Raw genomic sequence first — 19,981 nt, 5'->3', positions numbered from 1 at the left:
TAAAAACATTAAAAAATTAAAAAAGTTAAACAAAAAATGCTGAAAATTAAAAGTGATAAAAAATAATAAAAATCAATATTTTAGAACTTGAACTTGCTTTTAAAAACTATAGCTACCAACTTTGGAATGCTTATAAGCAAATTTTTCGCTCATGTTTATTATTTTATGCGGCGTGTTAAAGAACTAACGAGTCTAAAATTAATTCATAACAAAAAGGTTAACTTGTAATTTAAAAGCGCTTATTTCCAATGCAAATCTCTTGTTTAGTGCGGCATATTTGTGGCTCTTTATTATCTTTGAGGTTAGCGTGTGTGGCTTACTAGTTTAACTGGTACCAACTAACACTAGTACACGACTGGTTCACTTCCTGCATGCATGCATACAACTAAAAGGCTTTTTTAAAAAGCTTTAACATTTAGAACACTTTTTAAGACTTCTATTTTATGCTTTACTACAACTGTCAATATTCAAATCTCTTTCACTTTTTGCCACGCATTGACGCGCCTTCAATGCGCTGCAGAAAATAACTCTTTCTGTTGCTCCTCATCCTAGTTTATCATCTAAGTTTGCGCTTTCAAACAAATAATCTACTTGGAATATCTTCATGTATACAAAAGTATTAGCGTAAATATTCCAAGTATAATTTTGAAATAGAAATAATTGTTGATATCGCAATTAGACAGCGACGCTGATGGATTCTCAATTTGCATCGCTCTGTTAGTAAGTTCATGCTCACGCTCACGCCCACGCCCACGCCTACACACTCCAATGCGTACGCGAAATGTCAGACTGCATGGCCATTTTTGCGCGTATGTTGCTGTGCGACGCTGGCTTTGCTCGCTCTGGCACTGGCGGACGCACCACCGCGCCTGCTAGCCGACGCTGTAGCTGCAGTGACACTTGGTCGTTCACTTTGTCGACTGCCACGCTTTTGCGCTGCCGCCGCTGAATGTGCAGCGCTACGCTTTTCACGCCAACGATCTATAGGCGTATAGCAGCACTTGAAGAATGGCGCACGCCGGCGCTGCTCTTCAGAGCTAGCGGAACTACTGGTGCTCTTTGCTAGCGACGCCTCCGTTAGTGAGGTGGCGGTGAGTTCGGTTTGTACGCCGCTGCTGGTCAGACGCGCTTGCATGTCGTAGCGTCTGGGTGTGGTCGGCACGTCAACGCCGCTTGAGGATGGTGTTGGTGTGGCAGGCGCTGGTGGCGGTGGTGCCTTGCAGATGACGCTCGGCGGCTCGGTCTCGTGCAGCTCGAGGGATTGCTCCGACGAGACAGATGCAGCCGATGTGCCCGTTGTCGTCGTAGTCGATGGTCGGAACTCGTGTGAGCTGCTCTCAACCATGGCAGTGCGATAGTTGGCGGCAAAATAATTTGTCTCCAAATAGTGGCAGGACTGAAAAAGGTAGTCGTCGAATTGTTGCAGCAAATATTGCTGTTGATCGACGCTGTCGATCGCCTCGTCGCTGTCGAGCGGATATTGCGTGCACTGCTGTTGGTGCAGTGAGGCATAACGTCGTATGCCTTTGTGTGACAGCGACGATGGCGAGGTTATCACAAGCGATTGCGCTGTCGGTGAGTGTGCCTTGTCCACGCCGTGGCCCATATGCTGTTGCTGTTGCTGTTGCTGCTGTGTTAACTGCTGTTGTTCATCCAGCTGTCGCTGTCTTTGCTCCATATCAACAATTTCTATTTCTTCTATATCACTAAAACTATTTAATTGTTTCAACAAATAATGCACATCATTTCGTTTCATTTGATTATCGTCGTTTGATGGCGCTGTTGCAGCAGCTACGGCCGTCAAGGCAGCCGCTTCCACTTCCGAAGCTATTTCCGCTCGCGTTGTACGCGAACGATCATGCGTTGCACCGGATTTTCCTTTCACTTTCGCTTTCGGTTTTGCTGTTTGTGCGGTTGTTGCTGTTGTTGTCTTCGCTGTTGCCGCCGCCGCTGCTGCTGCTGTTGTGAAATTAATTTTTTTCGTTTGCGAATCGGTCGAGACAATGTCGGGATAGACGAGCGCTAAGCGCTGCTGTAGTGCATCACTCAGCGTTGCTGGTGGTGCTGCACCGATGCATATGGCATGTTGCATGCTCTCTTGCGCTTGCTGCTGTTGTTGCAAATGGTGCTGATAATAGTTAGTTGCCGGCATTGTACTGTCGATGATTCGGTTAAATTTAGCTAATGCCGTTGATGATGAATTCAACAATGACGGTGATGATGATAACGATGTCGCTACTCGTTTTGTTGCTGCTGCTACTGTTCCCACGTCTCCTCTAATTGTGGTTGTTGTTGTAGTTGTAGACGACTGTCCCACTGCAATTGCTTCGATTTTGCTATATGCTTTCCTAAGTTGTTGTTGTTCTGCTTCTAGTATTTGTTGTTGATGTTGTTTTTGTTCGTGTGGTTGTAGTTGTTGTTGTTGTTGAGGCACTGTTGTGACGGTTTCTACATTAACACCATCCCATTTTAACTTAGATACTGCTACTGCTGCTGCTTCCATCGAATCACTCGCATTACCATCATTATCAACATTCAATGTTCCCGTTACATTTAAATTTAAATGTAATTGGTTTTTCATGAACAATCTTCTACTATTACTTAATAACGCGTTCGTAGTTATATTAGTTAAATTAGTCGTATTTTTCGCACAAGTAGTAGTTGTAGTGCTTGCAGCTGTTGCGGCTGCCACAGCTGATGCGGCGGCCGCGGTTGTTGTTGTTGCTGTTGCTGTCGCACTGATTTTGGTATTAGCTAAATTTCTATTAAAAATTAATTTCCTCGACGAAATGATGTCATTATTGTCGCTCCCCCGCGATTACCGACTATCGCGGGTGGAGCGAGGCCTTCCCTAACTGGATGTCGAAGCGATTGGCGATACTGGCGACAGCGGACTGCGCGCTGTCTCACGCGGACACCCAGACAGTGTTATAACTAGCTTGCGTGAACCCGCTTGATCGCGATGCTCGCATAGCCAAACGCCCTGCCATGTACCAAGCGATAATTTACCATCAGTTATGGGGATTGTCAATGAGCTGCCGAGGAAGCAGGCTTTCACGTGCGCCGGCTGCAAGCATCAATTCAAAATAAATACAATTTTTACAATTAACGGCATTGTAATTCATCATTTCAAAAATTTGGTTGTACCCACCATATCATCGGGTCCTTCGCACGAGTGCCTGTACGGTAGACCTTCGGGAACTATTTTATTTAACATCATTTCCATGTCGTCTCTATATATCACACATATTAAGTTAAAATTAGGCAATTATAAAGAAATCAATTTGGTTTAAACAAAAGGACTAGAATAATTGGTTTTATATTACCTGACGTCTGGATCCCAACTCTCATTTAACGCCAAACTCGCGGATGTGTGAAGGACTGTAATCAAAAAAGAAAAAAAAAACAGTTATTTCACGAAGCATTTCTAAATTTCACAATGTTTTAGAAAATATTGAAATTAATTGAAAGATTCGTATATTCTACCAAGCTACAAAGAGAATAATTGTTTTTTCATCTAACGGTTATTTTCAATACTTATAACGAATCGAAATATATTTAGAGTTTAAAGTATCGAACCACTGACACGCCCACAAACACGCCCGACACAAATGGAGATAGAAAACTCAAATTCCCCACCAGGGACGATGGTAGGGATAGGCTTCTTTGATTCAAATAGTGAAGTCTCATATCTTGGTAACTATTAGACCGATCCGAACCACATTTTCCGCTTAACATTACCTTGATATCCTTTTATCTATAGTTTGAAAATGGCTTCCACGATTCTTTCAGTTCACAATATTCTTAATATGAATACCAGACAATGAAAATGAATATATCGAGATAGCTGAAACACTAAAAAAGAACGTGTTGGACATAATAATATTGAATATTCAGGTATTACAAATCTCAAAAATCTTAGTGCAATGTGGATGTTGATCAGTGATTTATATTTCATTATGTGCATATTTCAGGATGTACATTGAGTAATTATCATCGATAATCTTGATAAGGAGAAAGACATCTGCATTGTCAATTATCAAGGGTTAGGTGAATATTTGCATCAGTCTTGATCTTTTTCCTTGGTTTAAAGTATAATCAGCCTTATAGTAAACCTCACGTGAATAAATCATTCCCATGCATTTTTATTTTCATGCGAGCGAAAATATTATATCGCGGATTTCGTATGAAGTGTTCGAATTCGATTACGCTATTGTGAACTTCGGCAAGCCGTCACATATGGTTTTGTTTTGATTTAATGCCAATGTTTTCATTTTTAATTATATATCGTACATATACAGTAGTGGATAAAACTCTACGTACGACCCCTTTTTCTTAAATTTAACAAATTCTGTAGGATGAGAAGGAAAAGTAATGATGCAAGGTTGTTTTAAATCTTATTATTGTCTGACAAATAACAAAAAAGTATAATACTCCAATATTAATTTTTAAAGTTACTCACTTAAATCTGAAAAAACGCATTGACAAAAGTCTACATACGTTTTATTAGTTTCATTCATTTCACTATTTTTCTCTGCTGAAGCATAACGGTAAATTGACGTTTGTTTCATTTATGTCTGTACTTTGCACTATTCTCGGAATTTATTACATTTTGGCATTTTAAAAGTGTCTACGACCGGAAAAATGAATCCAAGCAAAGAAATTTCGGTGGATGTACGAAATTTAGTTATTAAACATAGAAATGAGAATAAATCATGTGGCGAAATAGCAAAATTATTATGTTTAAGCAAATCGACGGTGCAGACCATATTTAGTAACTTTAAAAAATCAAATTCCATCSAGAGTAAGCTGCGMACTGGCCGTCCGAAGAAGCTTAACCGCAGAGACCTTTCATTCATTCGCAAAGAAGTAGACCGAAATCCCAAAGTTCATGCTACTAAATTGGCCCAGGACATAGCTGAGAGATCCCAAATTGTTGTTCACCCACGCACAGTAACAAGGGCCCTGAATAATGAAGGATTTAACTGCAKAACTCCTCGTAAGAAGCCCCTTATAAGTGAGAAAAACCGGAAACTTTGCTTAGGGTTTGCAAAAAAACATATAAATAAGTTAATTGACTTATGGAAACGTGTTCTATTTACGGATGAGTCCAAATACAACATCTTTGGATATGACGGGAAAGCCAAAGTTTGGAGAAAACCGAACACTGCTATGAATCGCAAGCACCTAATGCCAACTGTGAGCATGGCGGTGGTAATGTTATGGTTTGGGGAGCAGTTGCAGCCTCAAGAGTTGGAAATCTGGTATTTGTTGAAGGCATTATGGACCGCTTTCAATACAAGTCCATATTGGAAAACAATTTGAAACCATCCGTGGAAAAGTTATGCCTAGGAACGAGCTGGATCTTCCAACAGGACAATGATCCTAAGCATACGTCGCAGGTAGTAAAGGACTGGCTGCTGTATTATGCTCCACGACAGCTGAATTCACCTCCACAAAGCCCGGACTGGAATGTAATAGAACACGAGTGGGAAATTTTGGAGCGAAAGATCCGAAAGCACGCTATTAGTGGTGATCCAACTCTAAAAGAGAAGCTGCAAGAGGAGTGGCAGAAAATAACGCCGGAAGAGCTCGAAAATTTAGTAGCTTCAATGCCTAGACGGTTGCAAGCGGTCATCGATGCCGGTGGTGGCCCAACAAAATATTAAATTTTATTATTTATTTTTTAAATTTTAATATTATTTCTTTTTTTAAATTCGTACGTACACTTTTGGCAGTGCCTTTTTTCAATTTTCTGTGAATATCTTTAAAAGTTAGTATTGGAGATATATATTAGTTTGTTATTTTATATAYAACTATAAGATTCAAAACAAACCTGCATCATTACTTTTTTTTTTCAAATGTATTGGGACATTTAAATTTAAGAAAAGGGGGTCGTATGTAGAGTTTTGTCCGCCACTGTATATATATTTTTTTTTTTTGTTTTTGATCGAGTCGGTATTATCTGCATAAATAAAGATAACAATGTTCGAATGTATTGGTATATTTGAAGGAATTGTGCACCCACATTGGGTAGCAACTTGAAAATCGATGGTTACCTTTTTCATTCTGGAATCGATTTAGATGTTGGCTTTGCTATTGGAAGAGTCTCGTAACTTCATACTTCGTTGTTTTTTTTTAAACCTTTTCCTTTATCAGGATTTTCGGCCTTACTGCTGACCAAAAACGTCAAATATACTTTGTTAATAGGCCTTAGTTCATATAAAAATGTTTTTAAAATCAAATAAATAGTTAATAAATTATGCTAACATTTTATTGAAAGTTGTTCTAAACCAACAATTTTGTGAACAAATTTCATGGACTCGAGTGAAAAAAATTCAATTACCATAAGGAGAAATTTCGAATACAGGAGATTTTTTCCATGTGAAGTCCACGATAAGAAAAATATAAATTTGTGAATTTTTCAGTTCACGATAAGCCTGAATATTTTTTTACAAGTCCACCATTTTGCGAAACAAATTATATTAAGTTAAGAATGTACGTACTTTCCTAGATTAGGATCCCTTTTTTCTCTCAGATAACACCAATTTCTAGAATTGACTCAATAGCAGCCATTTTTTATGAAAATGTCAATATAAATTTGGTTTAATAGCTTTGGGATCTACTATATACGGCGGATCTGGAACGGAGACTTATTTACGTTCGTAGACCTAAAAAAGATTGCTTGAAAGAGGAATGGCGAAAATCTTGAGGCAATCGGCGTGACTAAATTCTATTTTACAGCAAAAAACAAATCGTACCAATAAATTTATATTGAACTGTTGAAAAATCTTTATAACAGGTGTATCGCACTTGTTGGCAACTAAATGAAAGGTGGTGCAGTTTTAAAATTCTTAAATGGGTAATATCTCAAAGAATGTTGTGTCAAAATTTCCAATCGGTGCTCCACATACCTTCAAAACTACTCCACCGATGCTTTTTAATTCCGTTCATAATTTACAAGGTAATACCGAAAAGTTATTTATACACTTGTTAAAAAAATTTATTTTATAATATATAATTAGTCGATTTTTCGCAAAAAAAAAACGCGTTTTTCCCTTAAAGTATTCCGAAAAATTAAATAGAAATTTAAATTTGGAAAAATCTTCGTTCGAATAATTGCTGCTATGTGACTACTTTTGCACGAATTAACCCTACTTATAATACCTTAATTTTCAAGGACGTACTGGAATATGATAAACACTAAATAACAATACTTCAGTACGTTATTGGTTCTGCTGGATACCGAGGGATAAGTTAGGCTTTCACTTTGTTAAATATTGTACTATACATTCGTATGAACAACCGATGTTCAGACCTTCAGGTTAAATCTGATTTGTTGAACAAAAACTAGTCAAATTCTTTGAAAATAATTTGTCACTTCAAGCTACTACTTCGAATTGGTAWGCTCCTTTCGACTTCGCATTTCGTAATTTAAGTCCATACGTTTTTCAACTTCTTGCGTTGGGTATATTAAGCGATTCAGGATTCTTTCAAAATCGCGAAATGCCAATTAAGAATTTAATAGCTCGTAACTACGATTCATACCGGCGTAATACTAATGGAAATGTTTATCAGATGAAGAAGAATGAAGTTGCAACAATAATATGTATGTATGAATCTTTGGAGAAACGCGTTGTACACCACACCTACAAGAAGGCAACACGATACACGCCAAACACATAAATATATGCCGACATACATACATGCGACAAATACTGAAATGCTTTTTAATTTATACAATTAATTGTTTAAACGGTGGAAACTTTAATTATAACGCACAGTTCATAAAGAATGTCAGACACACCGACGAGTGCGAGTCGCGTGGTTATGCGGCATGCCGCAGTAAGAAGCTACTGCAGTATGAATCTTCTTTAAATAGCCGAATGGGGGTATGCAAATGTTGGTGAAACGAGCATAGCGATTGCGGCGTGTAAACGGCTGAAGTGGTGGTGGGAGGGACGAGCCGATGGGGCTGTGTGTAAAACATGAAAGAAAGAAATAAAAGGACTTCTGTGAAAATATGCAAAAACTGAGACACAATGATGACGCCGGCGACAACAGCAACAGCAGCAACAACAATACAAACATTAATAAGAGCTGCTATAATGGGTGAACAACAGCAGTAACACTGCAAAAAATGGAGAAAATATGTTTGTAGAATTGTAGAACCATATACAGTCATAAGGAAAATAACAGGGATATATTTTGACATGTCATACAAATCCATATATTTTTATTTATTTCAAAGTGTTTTTTTTTTCTTTTTTTTTTTTTTTTTTTGAAATAGCTGAAGTAGTATTTTCAGTGACCAGAAGGCTGTTTTATTGCTTGATTTCTTCCTGCTCAAAGCTACTTTCAACTCTCGCAAGTTTTCAATTGGACTTAAATCTAAAAGGTATTCAAAAAGTATCGCGAATTTTGTGTTTTTTCAAAAATTATTTATTTATTCATGAATATATATTTTTCCCCCTTCAAAGTAATCCCCACACTTGTGCCAACGGTTTTTCCAATCTTCGAAGCACTTCAAAAAATCATTTTTTTTTATCTTCTTCAGCTCCTCCTTCGATGCCGTCTTTATCTCGTCAAGAGAAGCGTAACGTCGTCCTTTCACATCTTCTCGGCCTTCTGAGAACATTTTGTACCACCGATAAAGGTTGCTTCGGCCCAAGGTAGCTTCTCCGTATGCCACAGTCAACATTAATGAAAGGGCTGACAGTCAGATCATGGCGAGATGGAATACATTAAGTACATGCCGAATCGGCAAGATCATGTGCAATTAACCCTTAAGAAAATCGCTTGCTTCTTACCGTCCCGATCTCAAAAGAACTGCCGGCTGGCTGTTGGCCTTTTGACTGGTCCCAACCTACTGGCGTCACATGCGATCCGGATGGTCAGAAGTGCTTATAATACATGCAGAAAGTGCAAAGAATTTAACATGACTGAGACGCTAAAACACCTCCTATACGTTGTCCAACACTATCAAGAACTCGACTCAGGTATGTACATAGGAGCTTCGGAGTTCAAAGGACTGGCCGAAATGTTAAACGTAGGCATCGAGTCAAGTTAACAAAAAAAAGTTAAAGTCCTTTGTGACGAATTCTTCACCTCAAATTAAACTGAACCTCTATCTGGCGTTACTAAGGATCCCTATGCATGGTGTGATGGTTAACATAACCTAACTGAACTCACTTCACAAAATGATCAACAACTATGAAACAATGCAAAATATTTGCTCTTTGCCCTGTAGCATCCCATCTTATCAATTTTTATACCCGGAACGGTGTTTATTAAGTTTGCCACGATGTTTATAACACCCAAAAAGAAATGAAAGAGACCCTAGAAAGTATATATACAAAGAATCAACGCGACGAGCTACCCGTCCGTCTTTATAATTATATGCGAATTAGTCCCCTAGTTTTTGAGAAATCGATTTGAAATTTTGCAAACGTCGTTTCCTCATCAAGAAGCTGCTCTTTTGTCGGAACCTTCGATATCAGATCATTACAGCATATAGCTAACATACAAGTCCAACGACCGGTATGCAGTTCTTATATGGAAAAAACAGTGTAAGGTTTTGAAATATTTTAATATTGGTTTCCCTATAGTTTTTCACATGACTGTATGTACATACAGTAGGGTATGTACTTGCAGCAATGAATATGCATGAAAAACAAAAGCAAAAATAGCATAAGCAATAACAATCACGCCATAAGCAACTAAACAACCGTTATAGCCACTATTAACAGGTGTACCAACAACGCCAAAGGACATTAGCAAGGTAACTAAACCAAGCCACGCTTACACAAACACACACATGGCAAACACATACAAACATAACAGTGAAATTGCAAGGGAGATATACCGCAACAAACATGGCAGCTTCCATTTTCTTTTTATTTACTTTGTAAATATGAAAGAAACAACGGAAATAACCAGCTAAATAAAAAGAACAAAAACAAAGCAAAAAAAAAATAACAAAAAGAATTCCCACATTTTTTCACTTTTGGTTAAAGAAAGAAGTATAAAAAAAATAATATGGTATGTATGTATGTATGTGTGTATGTAGATAATGTGTGAGCAGAAACAGAAACAAATAGCAGCAATGGAATGTGATGACTTTAAAATGTGAAGTACATAATGGCGACTAAATTAAATTATGTGCTTTACAAATTAAAGATGGGGCAAGAGGCGAATTACGCGCCCAAGCACTCATCATAAAGCGGACTCAACACATGCAAACACACAAATGCAAATTCTTGCATATGGTGGTATATGAGTAGCATGTGCTTATGTTTGGCCTCGTGTGGCGCACGGTATAGCTCTATAGGGGATGTGGGGGTTAATAAAGGTCCAATGATGACAACAAAGGCGATGAAGTAACACGGCGATGAAGGACACTGACAACATGTCGCGGACTTCTTTGCTTCGCGAAATATTTAGTTCGAAATGTAAAGGTGAGCATAACACCACACAGAGCGAAATAGAGAAGGTGGGCGAGAGCGGGCCTGTGACTTCAATTGAAGCACTAATATGCACCACAGTGACAATGCATTTGTTGCTGGCTTCGAATTGAGACTCTTCTGCTCAGGTTAATGCCTTATTAAAGTGGTTTAATTGCTTACTACTTTCCATATCTATTTGATTATGATAGTCTGTATATAAAAGAAATTTATTCGATCGGTACTTTCTTTGACGAATCAAAGACAGATCGCCTTCTATTATGGCAGGCTTGCTGTTCAACCCTAAATAGCATCCTTATACATGGTGAATTAGCTACTAACAAGTGATCCAAGTAGAGGTACTTTTTCAATAACGTGAGCAGTGCCAAGCTGCCATGTAATTTTTGTTCAGTATTGTTTGGCATTTCATCTAGAAATGAGCATTGATTATTGGATAACATTCGACCGAATATACCACGTCCAGCACGCAGTGAAGAAAATATAGCAACCGTGGCTGAGACTTGGCGCATTTTACGTCGAGATCTTAAATTGAAAGCGCGCAAAATCAACGTTCCCAAACGACATTGCTTCGATCTATAAACTCTTGAAAAGTTCCAAGAAGATACGACGTTTTCGACCCAAAATTTTGTTCAGCGATGAGGCCCATTTCTGACTCAGTGGGTATGTGTATAAGCAAAATTGCCGCATTTGGGATGAAGAGCAACCTGAAGAGACTCAAGAACTGCCATTTCATCCAGAAAAAAAAACGGTTTGGTGTGGTCTGTTGGCCGATGGAATCATCGGTCCATATTTCTGTAAAAATTATGTTGGTGAGAGTGTAACCGTCAATGGCGACCGTTATAGCACCATGATTATCGACTATTTGGTGCTCGAAATTGAAGCTCGACACATTTGGTTTCAACAAGACGGAGCCACTTCCCACACATCGCATCAGTCAGTGGATTTATTGAGAAAACACTTCGTTAAGCAGATAGTTTAACGTTTTGGGACGGTCCATTGGCCATGAAGATCGTGTGATATCCCACCGTCAGTCTTTTTTCCTGTGAGATATGTTAGATCGAAAGTCTATGAGGATAACCCCGCTTCGATTCAGGCCTTGGAGCAAAACATCACGCGTGCCATTCGGCAGTTACCAGTCGAACGAGTCAACGAAAATTGTACCTAACGTGTGGACCATCTAAGACATAGCCGCGGCCAACATTTGAAAGAGATAATCTTGAAACAAAAAAATTACAAATAAAGTTCAATCGAATGAAAATAAACATTCTCCATTAAATTTGAGTTTCTGTTCTTTTTTTTTTCTTTAAAAAAAATAAGAAATCTCTAATTGAACCACCCTCTATAACAGCTGAAATGGACCGATTTCAAAATCTATTCATAAAAAATCACAGTAATTCGATCATAATTTGGACCACCATATTAACCAATAAATCCTTTTTTTCGTAAGGATATCTAAATTCTAATTGTTCAGTTCTTAATAAGGACGAGAATTAGTAGATCGAGTATTTTGATTGGGCTCTAAATGCACATATATGTAGGTCGACTCTACTCAATACCCTTCTAATCACTAATCTCTGTATGTAGTATATGTATATGTTTTTTCTCAGGCGACACCATTTCCCAATCGCATAATTGTGGTACTTAAAAACATRCATGCATGTATTTATTACAGCGTTCTGTGTGCGATGTAAACGATTATGTAATTGTCAACGTCATAGTTGTTACACTGACAGTAAACGCATTACAAATTAAAATAGAATACCCAAATGAAATTACTAATATATTCAAATTCGTACGACATTTGCAAATTGATTCAGTTGCACATAAACACAGCTCCTTCGCCTGCTCACATATACACGCACACAGATGAATATAACATGCATACATGTGTAATGTGTGGGTTTATTTTTAGTACACTAGGCACCAAATGAAAGTATCAATTTCACAGACGTGATTTCAATGCAGATCTTTTAAAAAACTTTACTAGTTGATTCAATAATTTACATAGGTATTTATGTAATACTTATTATAATTTATTATATCTTTTTCCAGGAATAGAAAGAAAAAATTTTATTTCACTTCAAATTAATGACGCTTTGGCATGCTTCGAATCAAATTTTCTAATATTTTAATGGAAAATTATCTCATTGACGCATCATCTTTTGGTATTTTGGATTCCAAAACTGACAACAAGCGCTCAATTGCATTTAAATGCAATGAATGAGCTGACCAGTTCAGTTTTTCGATTAAGCTTACCTCAAAAAAGCGAGTAGGTCTGCATGTCTCTTCGGATTAGACATAGCCGTATTCCAAAGCTTACGCAAACAGGTGAGAGGTTGCAGGACTTCAGGTGCTCTATCCTGAATCTCCAAATTGAAATCCCTTATTCGGGGATAACAGAGATCGGCATCGCGTAAGGTGTCGCGTTCATTAGCTAAAACAGCTCCTTCGGCTGAGAAATTTCAGTCAATAGAAAGCGAGCGGCAGCTGTTACGATCATCTTGCGGAATCGATGTTCTCTACCGATTATGTCCGTATAAATGGGTAAAACGGAGAAGATGCTGTCGCTAAATTCTGTAAAACCGACCCAGTTACCTTTGTTAAATGTGCGGTTGTCCACAGATATAAAGTCGGAAGGTTTCTTGATCGAGATAACTATGATGCGAGAGTTAGCTTAGGTCTCCTTTATCAGACGACCCCCTAGCAATGGTACCATCGGGCAAGCTGTTACCGGTGCTCATAATTCTAGTGGGGCTTTCGTCATTCATTGCGTTCCGCCAGCTCCATCGTGCTTTCCGCAACAGTGTGTATGGAAATTCTGGGTTTTGGACCTCCACTATATTCGAGTCTTGCCTGTCTTATTTTTCTTGAAGTTTTTAAAAATCTTACATTGATACGTTTCACCTCTCCTCCTATCTTCTACAATAAAGTTCCGAATTCTTCAGTTATACCTTGACTGAGATGAACTAAAACTAAGATTATAAATGCGAAGACTCTACTCTCAATCGAGCAATCTTTTTTTGTATAAATAATAAATGCAAATTTTACACCATTTCCATAACGGTGCATCTTCATGGTATGCTTTAATATAATTATACTTTCATTTGATGCCTAGTGTAGTTACATATGTCCTCCTAAATAGTTATCCTATACATATCCTAATGCGTTTGTAAATGCGACAGTAGACAAACGGCAATGGGACTCAACTAAGGAAGTGCCATAAACCTAAGTATCGATTCCATAGACTGTTGGAAAGTTTTAGAGTAGTGTAATACTTCAACCGAGGATAATCGTGCACAAAACTTTTTTTAATTGACTGGGATTTAGAATATCCCACGATTTCGGGCTTAAAATGGGTATGTACGGATAGAGAAGGTTCTCCAGATTAACTGACTTTTTGTTTTTGAGATATTTGCATTTAAAGTTCAAAAATTCAACAATTTAAAGTGTGTGTTTCTTTGATTTATATTTAATTTTTTTCACCAATTCGCCGACCAAAAATTGGAGTGATTAAATTACATTTAATCTATTCACTAATCTAGACTTTTCTCACTGTCATTGGAGATTTATAAAACAGCTGTTTTTAACATTCAAAAATACACATCCTTTATTATTTATTGAATGGAAATATTACAATGTTTTACTTTGTTATAAAAGTTGTCTTGTTTTAAATATTTTCCATTTAATGGACGTAGTCTTTAATTTAAGAAATCGATTTCCAGGTGAATTCAGATGCATAATTTTTAATTTATTTGTTTGTTTACTATTTTTTCTCTTGCATTGTATAAATCAGCTGAGATAATGTGATAAATTTCACTACTTACAAACAGATGGCGCTAAATCAGCGTATAGAAGGAGATTTCGAGCAGTTTAGCTTCCAATCTCCTCGGTGACGAGATTAACAAATGTCCTTTGTGTATGGCGAAATCTTTTTAAATCCAATAGATTAGAGAGATAATCCACTCAATAGTGGAACATGGTATTCAGTCAACATGAAAATAACGATAATGGTAATCGATTAATGCGGAATCAAATAGACAATTCCTGACAAACTTTTTGACTTTGTCAGCAATTGCTCACAGGGTTCAAAATCTCGTGCTCGTAATACCCACTGGCATTTTAAACGTTTTATGTGACGGGCAATGACGGACGTCACTGGCACGTCAAGTGAGCCAAGAATCGACAACAAACGCATTAACTAGTGTTTTTGTAGATATTTTTTCTTGCATCACTAATGTGGACACCATGAGTAGCAGAAATATTAGACTTATAAACGCCACCAAACACATACGCACATAAACACATATATACATACATACATACATAGATATGTGAGTGGGTATCCCTATGTAGGAATTTACCAAATACATACGTATGTAAGTGGTAGTTGCGTTTGTTGTATTTTGTGTCAACTGTTTGTTGCGCGGCCATTATTACTGCGGTTTATGATGTGTTGTCACTGGTGAAGTGAAATAGGTGGGGGTATGACAACGACTCTCAACTGCGCATATGAATATGTTAACTATACATATGTGTTATCAATAAAGTACAAGTATACATCTATGTACATATAGAAAACAAAATAAAAAGGTTTAGCAAGCCTAAATGGGCTAAAAATTTGGATTCCGATTGCGAGTATAGTATTAAAAGCAACATATGGCAAGGTATTGGGGTTGTCATCGACACTATCTGCAGGAAAGACTCGAAACAACGAGGAAACAAGGTCGAACCAATGAACTATGGACAAATAGAATTATAACCTAGTACCATGATATCAAGGACGCAGCTTGTACTCAGCTTATATTTATTGTCCATCTTAATTGTGGCGTTCTGTCAGCTCAGTACCATAGTTAACTACCTTCTATCAATTTCGCCACCGAAGGGATACTGTATAAGTTTTTGGCTACCACGAGGATACTTGGTCTAAGACCGGAAGTCGTAAGCTACCTGAACCAAATGTCAAAAATCGTTTCTGACCACTCCCAACTGAATAGCACTAAGAGAATTTTCCTCACTTGAGTGAACTTCTACACATGGCTCCATTCTCCATTGTATAGAATATACGCAATCGATTAACATTACCCGTATAATAGGGACCTCTTTATATGAAAGACTGGGCCCACAATTCAAGGAGTGATTTAGTCCGATTCAGTTAAATAGAGGCAATAATAATAACAATATAAAAAGGAAATACCGATTATGGTGCAAATAGAATGTTCTTGAGTCCACAACAAAGCCGTGAAGGTTACATATATTATGGGCTATGCTTTTAAACAGCTATAAAACACTGTTACCATCATCTACTTCTAAGTTTCTTGAAATATTTGGACCTGTTCCATGCATCTTTCCACACTGCAAGATGCGTCCAGTATTAAATTGGTATGGCACCGTGTTCTCCCGTTTTCAAAAAATATGAAAATTTTTGGGCTAACTCGTAAAGTCGATGAGAATGGACAAGAACTCGAAATTAAAAATTATTTCATCACAAACATTCAGGTGGCCATGTCTGAAATTCCATTAGGCTATCTTGACAGTTTGTACGAATCCATTAATCTGCGAATCTGTGAAATGATTTATAACCAAGGTGGTAGAACAAAATATTAATATTTTAAGATTAAATGAAAAATAAACATTTTGCTGGTATTTATTCATTTATTTTATCTATTTAAATCTAGCAGAATTTTGCAGTTACTGAAGATTGATTGTTATGAATACCGTTTACTGAAAAAATTATTTCAGTAATCATAAAATCATTTGTTTTTAGATCACATATACATAGATGTTGTAATCAGGCTTTTCTTTCAAAAATTTATTGCCAACATATAAGTTTTCCTATACATCTATGGAAAACGTCCATACAAATGTAAAATGAATCGCAAAGCCTGACATTTTTTGTCATTTGTAGTCACCATTATTATATACATGCGTATGTATAAATATGTCTCCTTACAATATTACACTCATTAACACATTTACAAATTAAATATGCACAACAAGAATGCAAAGGTACATATTGCCACCTCACAATAAAACTTCCAGCTTATGCACTTTCAGAAAGTCCAACACTGCAGCGGCACCCTTTCACTCCCTTGCATTCTTGGCGGGTGATGTGTAGTGTTTGTCGGCATTGTTTGCTCGGTGTATACGTTTGTATAGACATGTGAGGCAATACATAATTCATTATTCTTTAAAATGGCATTTTCCAGATTCATAAACACATTAGTGGTGACTTCACAAAGTAATTGTCTATTTACAGGCTGTCAGTCATGACATAATATCTAAAGGGAGCATTACAACACACCAGCAAATGGAAATGTATGTACATCGCAACATTTTGCAAAGTTTAATGATTTCGCTCGCCTAACAGTTCTTGTTATACCAAATCCCGATTGAGAAAGATCTTGAGTTTTACGTATATAGTAAAATGATCGGGATTATTTCCGGATGTATATCCTTTGGCATTCTGAGGAGTTTATGGTAGTATGTAATAAAAAATTTCATTTTTAATCTAAAATGTTGGAATGAAAAGATATCCAAATAGAGAATGTTTTGGTCCGTTTTCAATAAAGCAGTGTTTTTGAGATCACTTGTACGTTAGTTTTTCTCCACCAGTAAAATTTTCCGAATAACTCAGTTTGTATGCTATAATAATCCGATTTAAACGAACCCAGCATTCATTATTGGATAATATTCGACCCAATTGCCACGTCCAGCACGCAGTGAAGAAAATACAGCAGCCGTAGCTGAGAGTGTGCACGAAGACCGTAGAGGGTCGATTTGGCGCCGTTCGCAGCAACTCAGACTGACGTATTAAATGACTTGGGCCCATTTTACGTGATCTTAAATTAAAAACTTGTGAAAGAACTGAAGCCGATCGGCCTTGCCAAGCGACATCGCTTCGCTCTATCTCTTGAAAAGTTCCAAGATCCAACGTTTTCAGGAGAAATTTGAATCAGCGATAAATTTCTGGATATAAATCAAATTGTCGGATTTGGGACGACGAGCAAACTAAATCGATTCAAGAGCTGCCATTTCAGTCAGAAAAAACAACGGTTTGGTGTGGTTTGTCGACCGGTAGAATAATTTTCTTAAAAATGATGATAGAACATAACTGCCAATGGCGACCATTATCGCGTCATGATAATGCTTCAAAAGGAAGCTAGCTCGTGATGTCGGCGACATTTGGTTTCGCACATATCCCATCAGTGAATTGATTTATTAAGGGGTTACATGGGTTTCCTTGGGCAAAAAACGGCCTTTTTTCAATAATTTTTTTTTTTTTTTACATATAAAAAACTAAATATTTTAATGATTTTTTTTTTTTATTTAAAAGACTCATATTTAATAAACATTTTGTAAAATTTTCAAAAAAAATATCATAATGGCAGTCATTACGACGCCTTTTTCGGCAGTCCTTAGGAAAAATGGTGCATTAGCGTTGTCAGCAGAACTTCTTTCAGGATCATCTCAAATAAAAATAAAAAATACGTGTTTTAGTAAAGGCAATAAACTAGGTTTTGGACCAAGGAAACAAAAACAAATTAAAATTGGATTTTTGGCAGACGTTTTTATAAAAAAAAATGCAAATTTCGATCAAAATTTCTCGACATTTTTTTTTTAAATAGTTGTAATTAAAAAAAAAAACCTTCGTTCAAGACCTTGTAAAAGATATCTCGAAGACCTGTGTAAAATTTAATCAAGATCGGTTAAGTAGTTCGCGAGAAATCTTGACAACCGCCTTTGAAAACATAGTTTTGAGTTTAAAGTTTTACTTACTGCGCCCTCAGCCTATACCTGACCTCGCGGGTCCACCTTTTCAAGGTTGTATCTCCGAAACTATTAATCGGATCAACTTAAAAATTTAGGACAATTAGTGAGCTGATAATTTCATGCTTGGGCCGGTCGGTTGAACACCTATATCAAGTGATATCGCACTGTGGGGATATGTAAAGTCTAAAGTCTATGCAGACAATCCCGCTTCGGTTCAGGCTTTGAAGCAAACATCACGCGTACCATTCGCAGTTACTAGTCGAAATACTCGAATGTGTCGTCGAAAATTGAACTCAAAGGATAGCCCATCTGAGACGTAACCGCAGTCAACATTTGAAATGATGTTCTTCCTCATTAAATTTGAAGTTTCTGTGTGTTAGGTAACCTAATAGATCCATCCTATATATAAAAGAAAAATTTTGAACGAGAGTCAGTATACTCAAATGTATAACAATTTGAAGAAGATCGCGCAAACAACCCAGGGAATAAATGGTGCAGCAGAGCAATCTTCCATAAGAAGTCTGTAACTAAAGTCAACTTTATTAACACATCCGATAGCCCCCTCAAAACCAAATTATTTACACTAAACGCATTTCAAATAGCTATGGGAAATTAATGCTTTTTAAGGGGTAGTCAGAATTTTCAAAAAATTAATTTTTTTTGCATCTTCATTAAGTGTAATAGTTTTTGAGTTATTCGACAAATAACAAGAGAGCTCGGCACTTCAAAGCGCTAGTGTGAAACTTTTAACGCGTTTTTCTCAAAACTATGTTTTTTGAACTGGTGACAACGGTAACTCGAAACCTGCTCAATAGATTTTAATGAAATTTATACAGCTTTTAGAATACATAAAAAACTCGGGATTTTTTTTTCAAAAAACTTTTGATTTTTTTTTGCAAAATTTGAGAAAAAAATTTCTGAGGCCACCATTTTGTTAATTTTGAAAAAAAAAAATCCTCCGATCAGGCCCAGGATTATCTATTTATAAAACTAATTTTTTGTCCGATTAATTTTAGATGAATCTCCAAGGACTTATGGATGTCACCGCAAGTACCTTTTTTTGGAACAGGGTCAACACAAACAACTTTAACTTTTTATATTTATTTATTAATTTTTGTTTTTTTTTTTTTTTGTTTTGAAACGTGACTTCAAGTCAGCACATTCTATAATAATGCCATATTATTACTTTTGTAATATAACAGGTTTGAAAAGCAACAAAAAAATACTGAAAATTGTCATTCCTTTCATTCCTTTCATTCATTGTGTTCCTCTTACTCCCCCTAACCCCTTGCTCCTACAAGTGCTTTCAGTCAGATCGACAATTCTTTGGATCCAAATTATCCTTAATTTGTGCGCCACAGTCGTCAGATCTTAAAGGGTATGGAAAGAGGTTAAAGTTGTTCTTAGAAGCTAAAATCCTTTTTTGAATATTTATTTAGTAGTTACTGGAGACAATATGCCAAGTCATGTATATATATTTATGATGAAATCAAAAGAATTGTATGAAAACAAACATGGGTGAAATTTTTTCGTAGAAAAAAAGTTAAAAAATACAAACGATTGATTTCTTACATGTTTGAAACTTCTTGATTAAGGAACAGAATCTATATTGCCATATGAGTGAACTCTTTTCCAGCTGTTTGCAAATTATTCTAAGAATGTAAATGTAGATTCGTTCGTAAAATAAGTCAAATCAAATGGAAAATATTTTATTTCACTAAAATCCGTCATTAACAAAAGCCTAAAAA

At 36.8% G+C, this 19,981-nt stretch overlaps 2 protein-coding genes across 2 annotated transcripts in view; both read right to left on the bottom strand.

Annotated features, from left to right (window-relative positions):
• Positions 1 to 217: 217 nt before the first annotated feature.
• Positions 218 to 3,067, bottom strand: LOC108969386. Its single transcript, XM_018934065.1, has one exon. It carries the CDS (start codon positions 2,579 to 2,581, stop codon positions 785 to 787), a length of 1,797 nt encoding a protein of 598 aa, XP_018789610.1. The 5' UTR covers positions 2,582 to 3,067; the 3' UTR covers positions 218 to 784.
• The window catches only part of LOC108969387 (UPF0047 protein YjbQ), a 33,046-nt gene continuing 15,845 nt past the window's right edge, over positions 2,781 to 19,981 (bottom strand). Inside the window, exons 3-5 of the mRNA XM_018934066.1 lie at positions 3,327 to 3,381; positions 3,152 to 3,233; positions 2,781 to 3,067 (exon numbers count right to left, since the gene is read on the bottom strand). Coding sequence (XP_018789611.1) covers positions 2,852 to 3,067; positions 3,152 to 3,233; positions 3,327 to 3,381 — 353 coding nt within the window. The 3' untranslated portion in view covers positions 2,781 to 2,851. The remainder of the gene's footprint in view (positions 3,068 to 3,151; positions 3,234 to 3,326; positions 3,382 to 19,981) is intronic.

The sequence above is a fragment of the Bactrocera latifrons genome, unplaced genomic scaffold (assembly GCF_001853355.1).
Source record: "Bactrocera latifrons isolate USDA-ARS-PBARC rearing strain unplaced genomic scaffold, ASM185335v1 scaffold_25, whole genome shotgun sequence".
Taxonomy (NCBI): Eukaryota; Metazoa; Arthropoda; class Insecta; order Diptera; family Tephritidae; genus Bactrocera; species Bactrocera latifrons.
The sequence above is the reverse complement of the archived record's forward strand: the minus strand, read 5'-3'. Positions and strand labels throughout refer to the sequence as shown.

What these genes read in the sequence shown, in the direction of transcription:
- LOC108969386 (XM_018934065.1), bottom strand. Translation starts at nt 2,581, where the DNA reads ATGAAAAACCAATTACATTTAAATTTAAATGTAACGGGAACATTGAAT.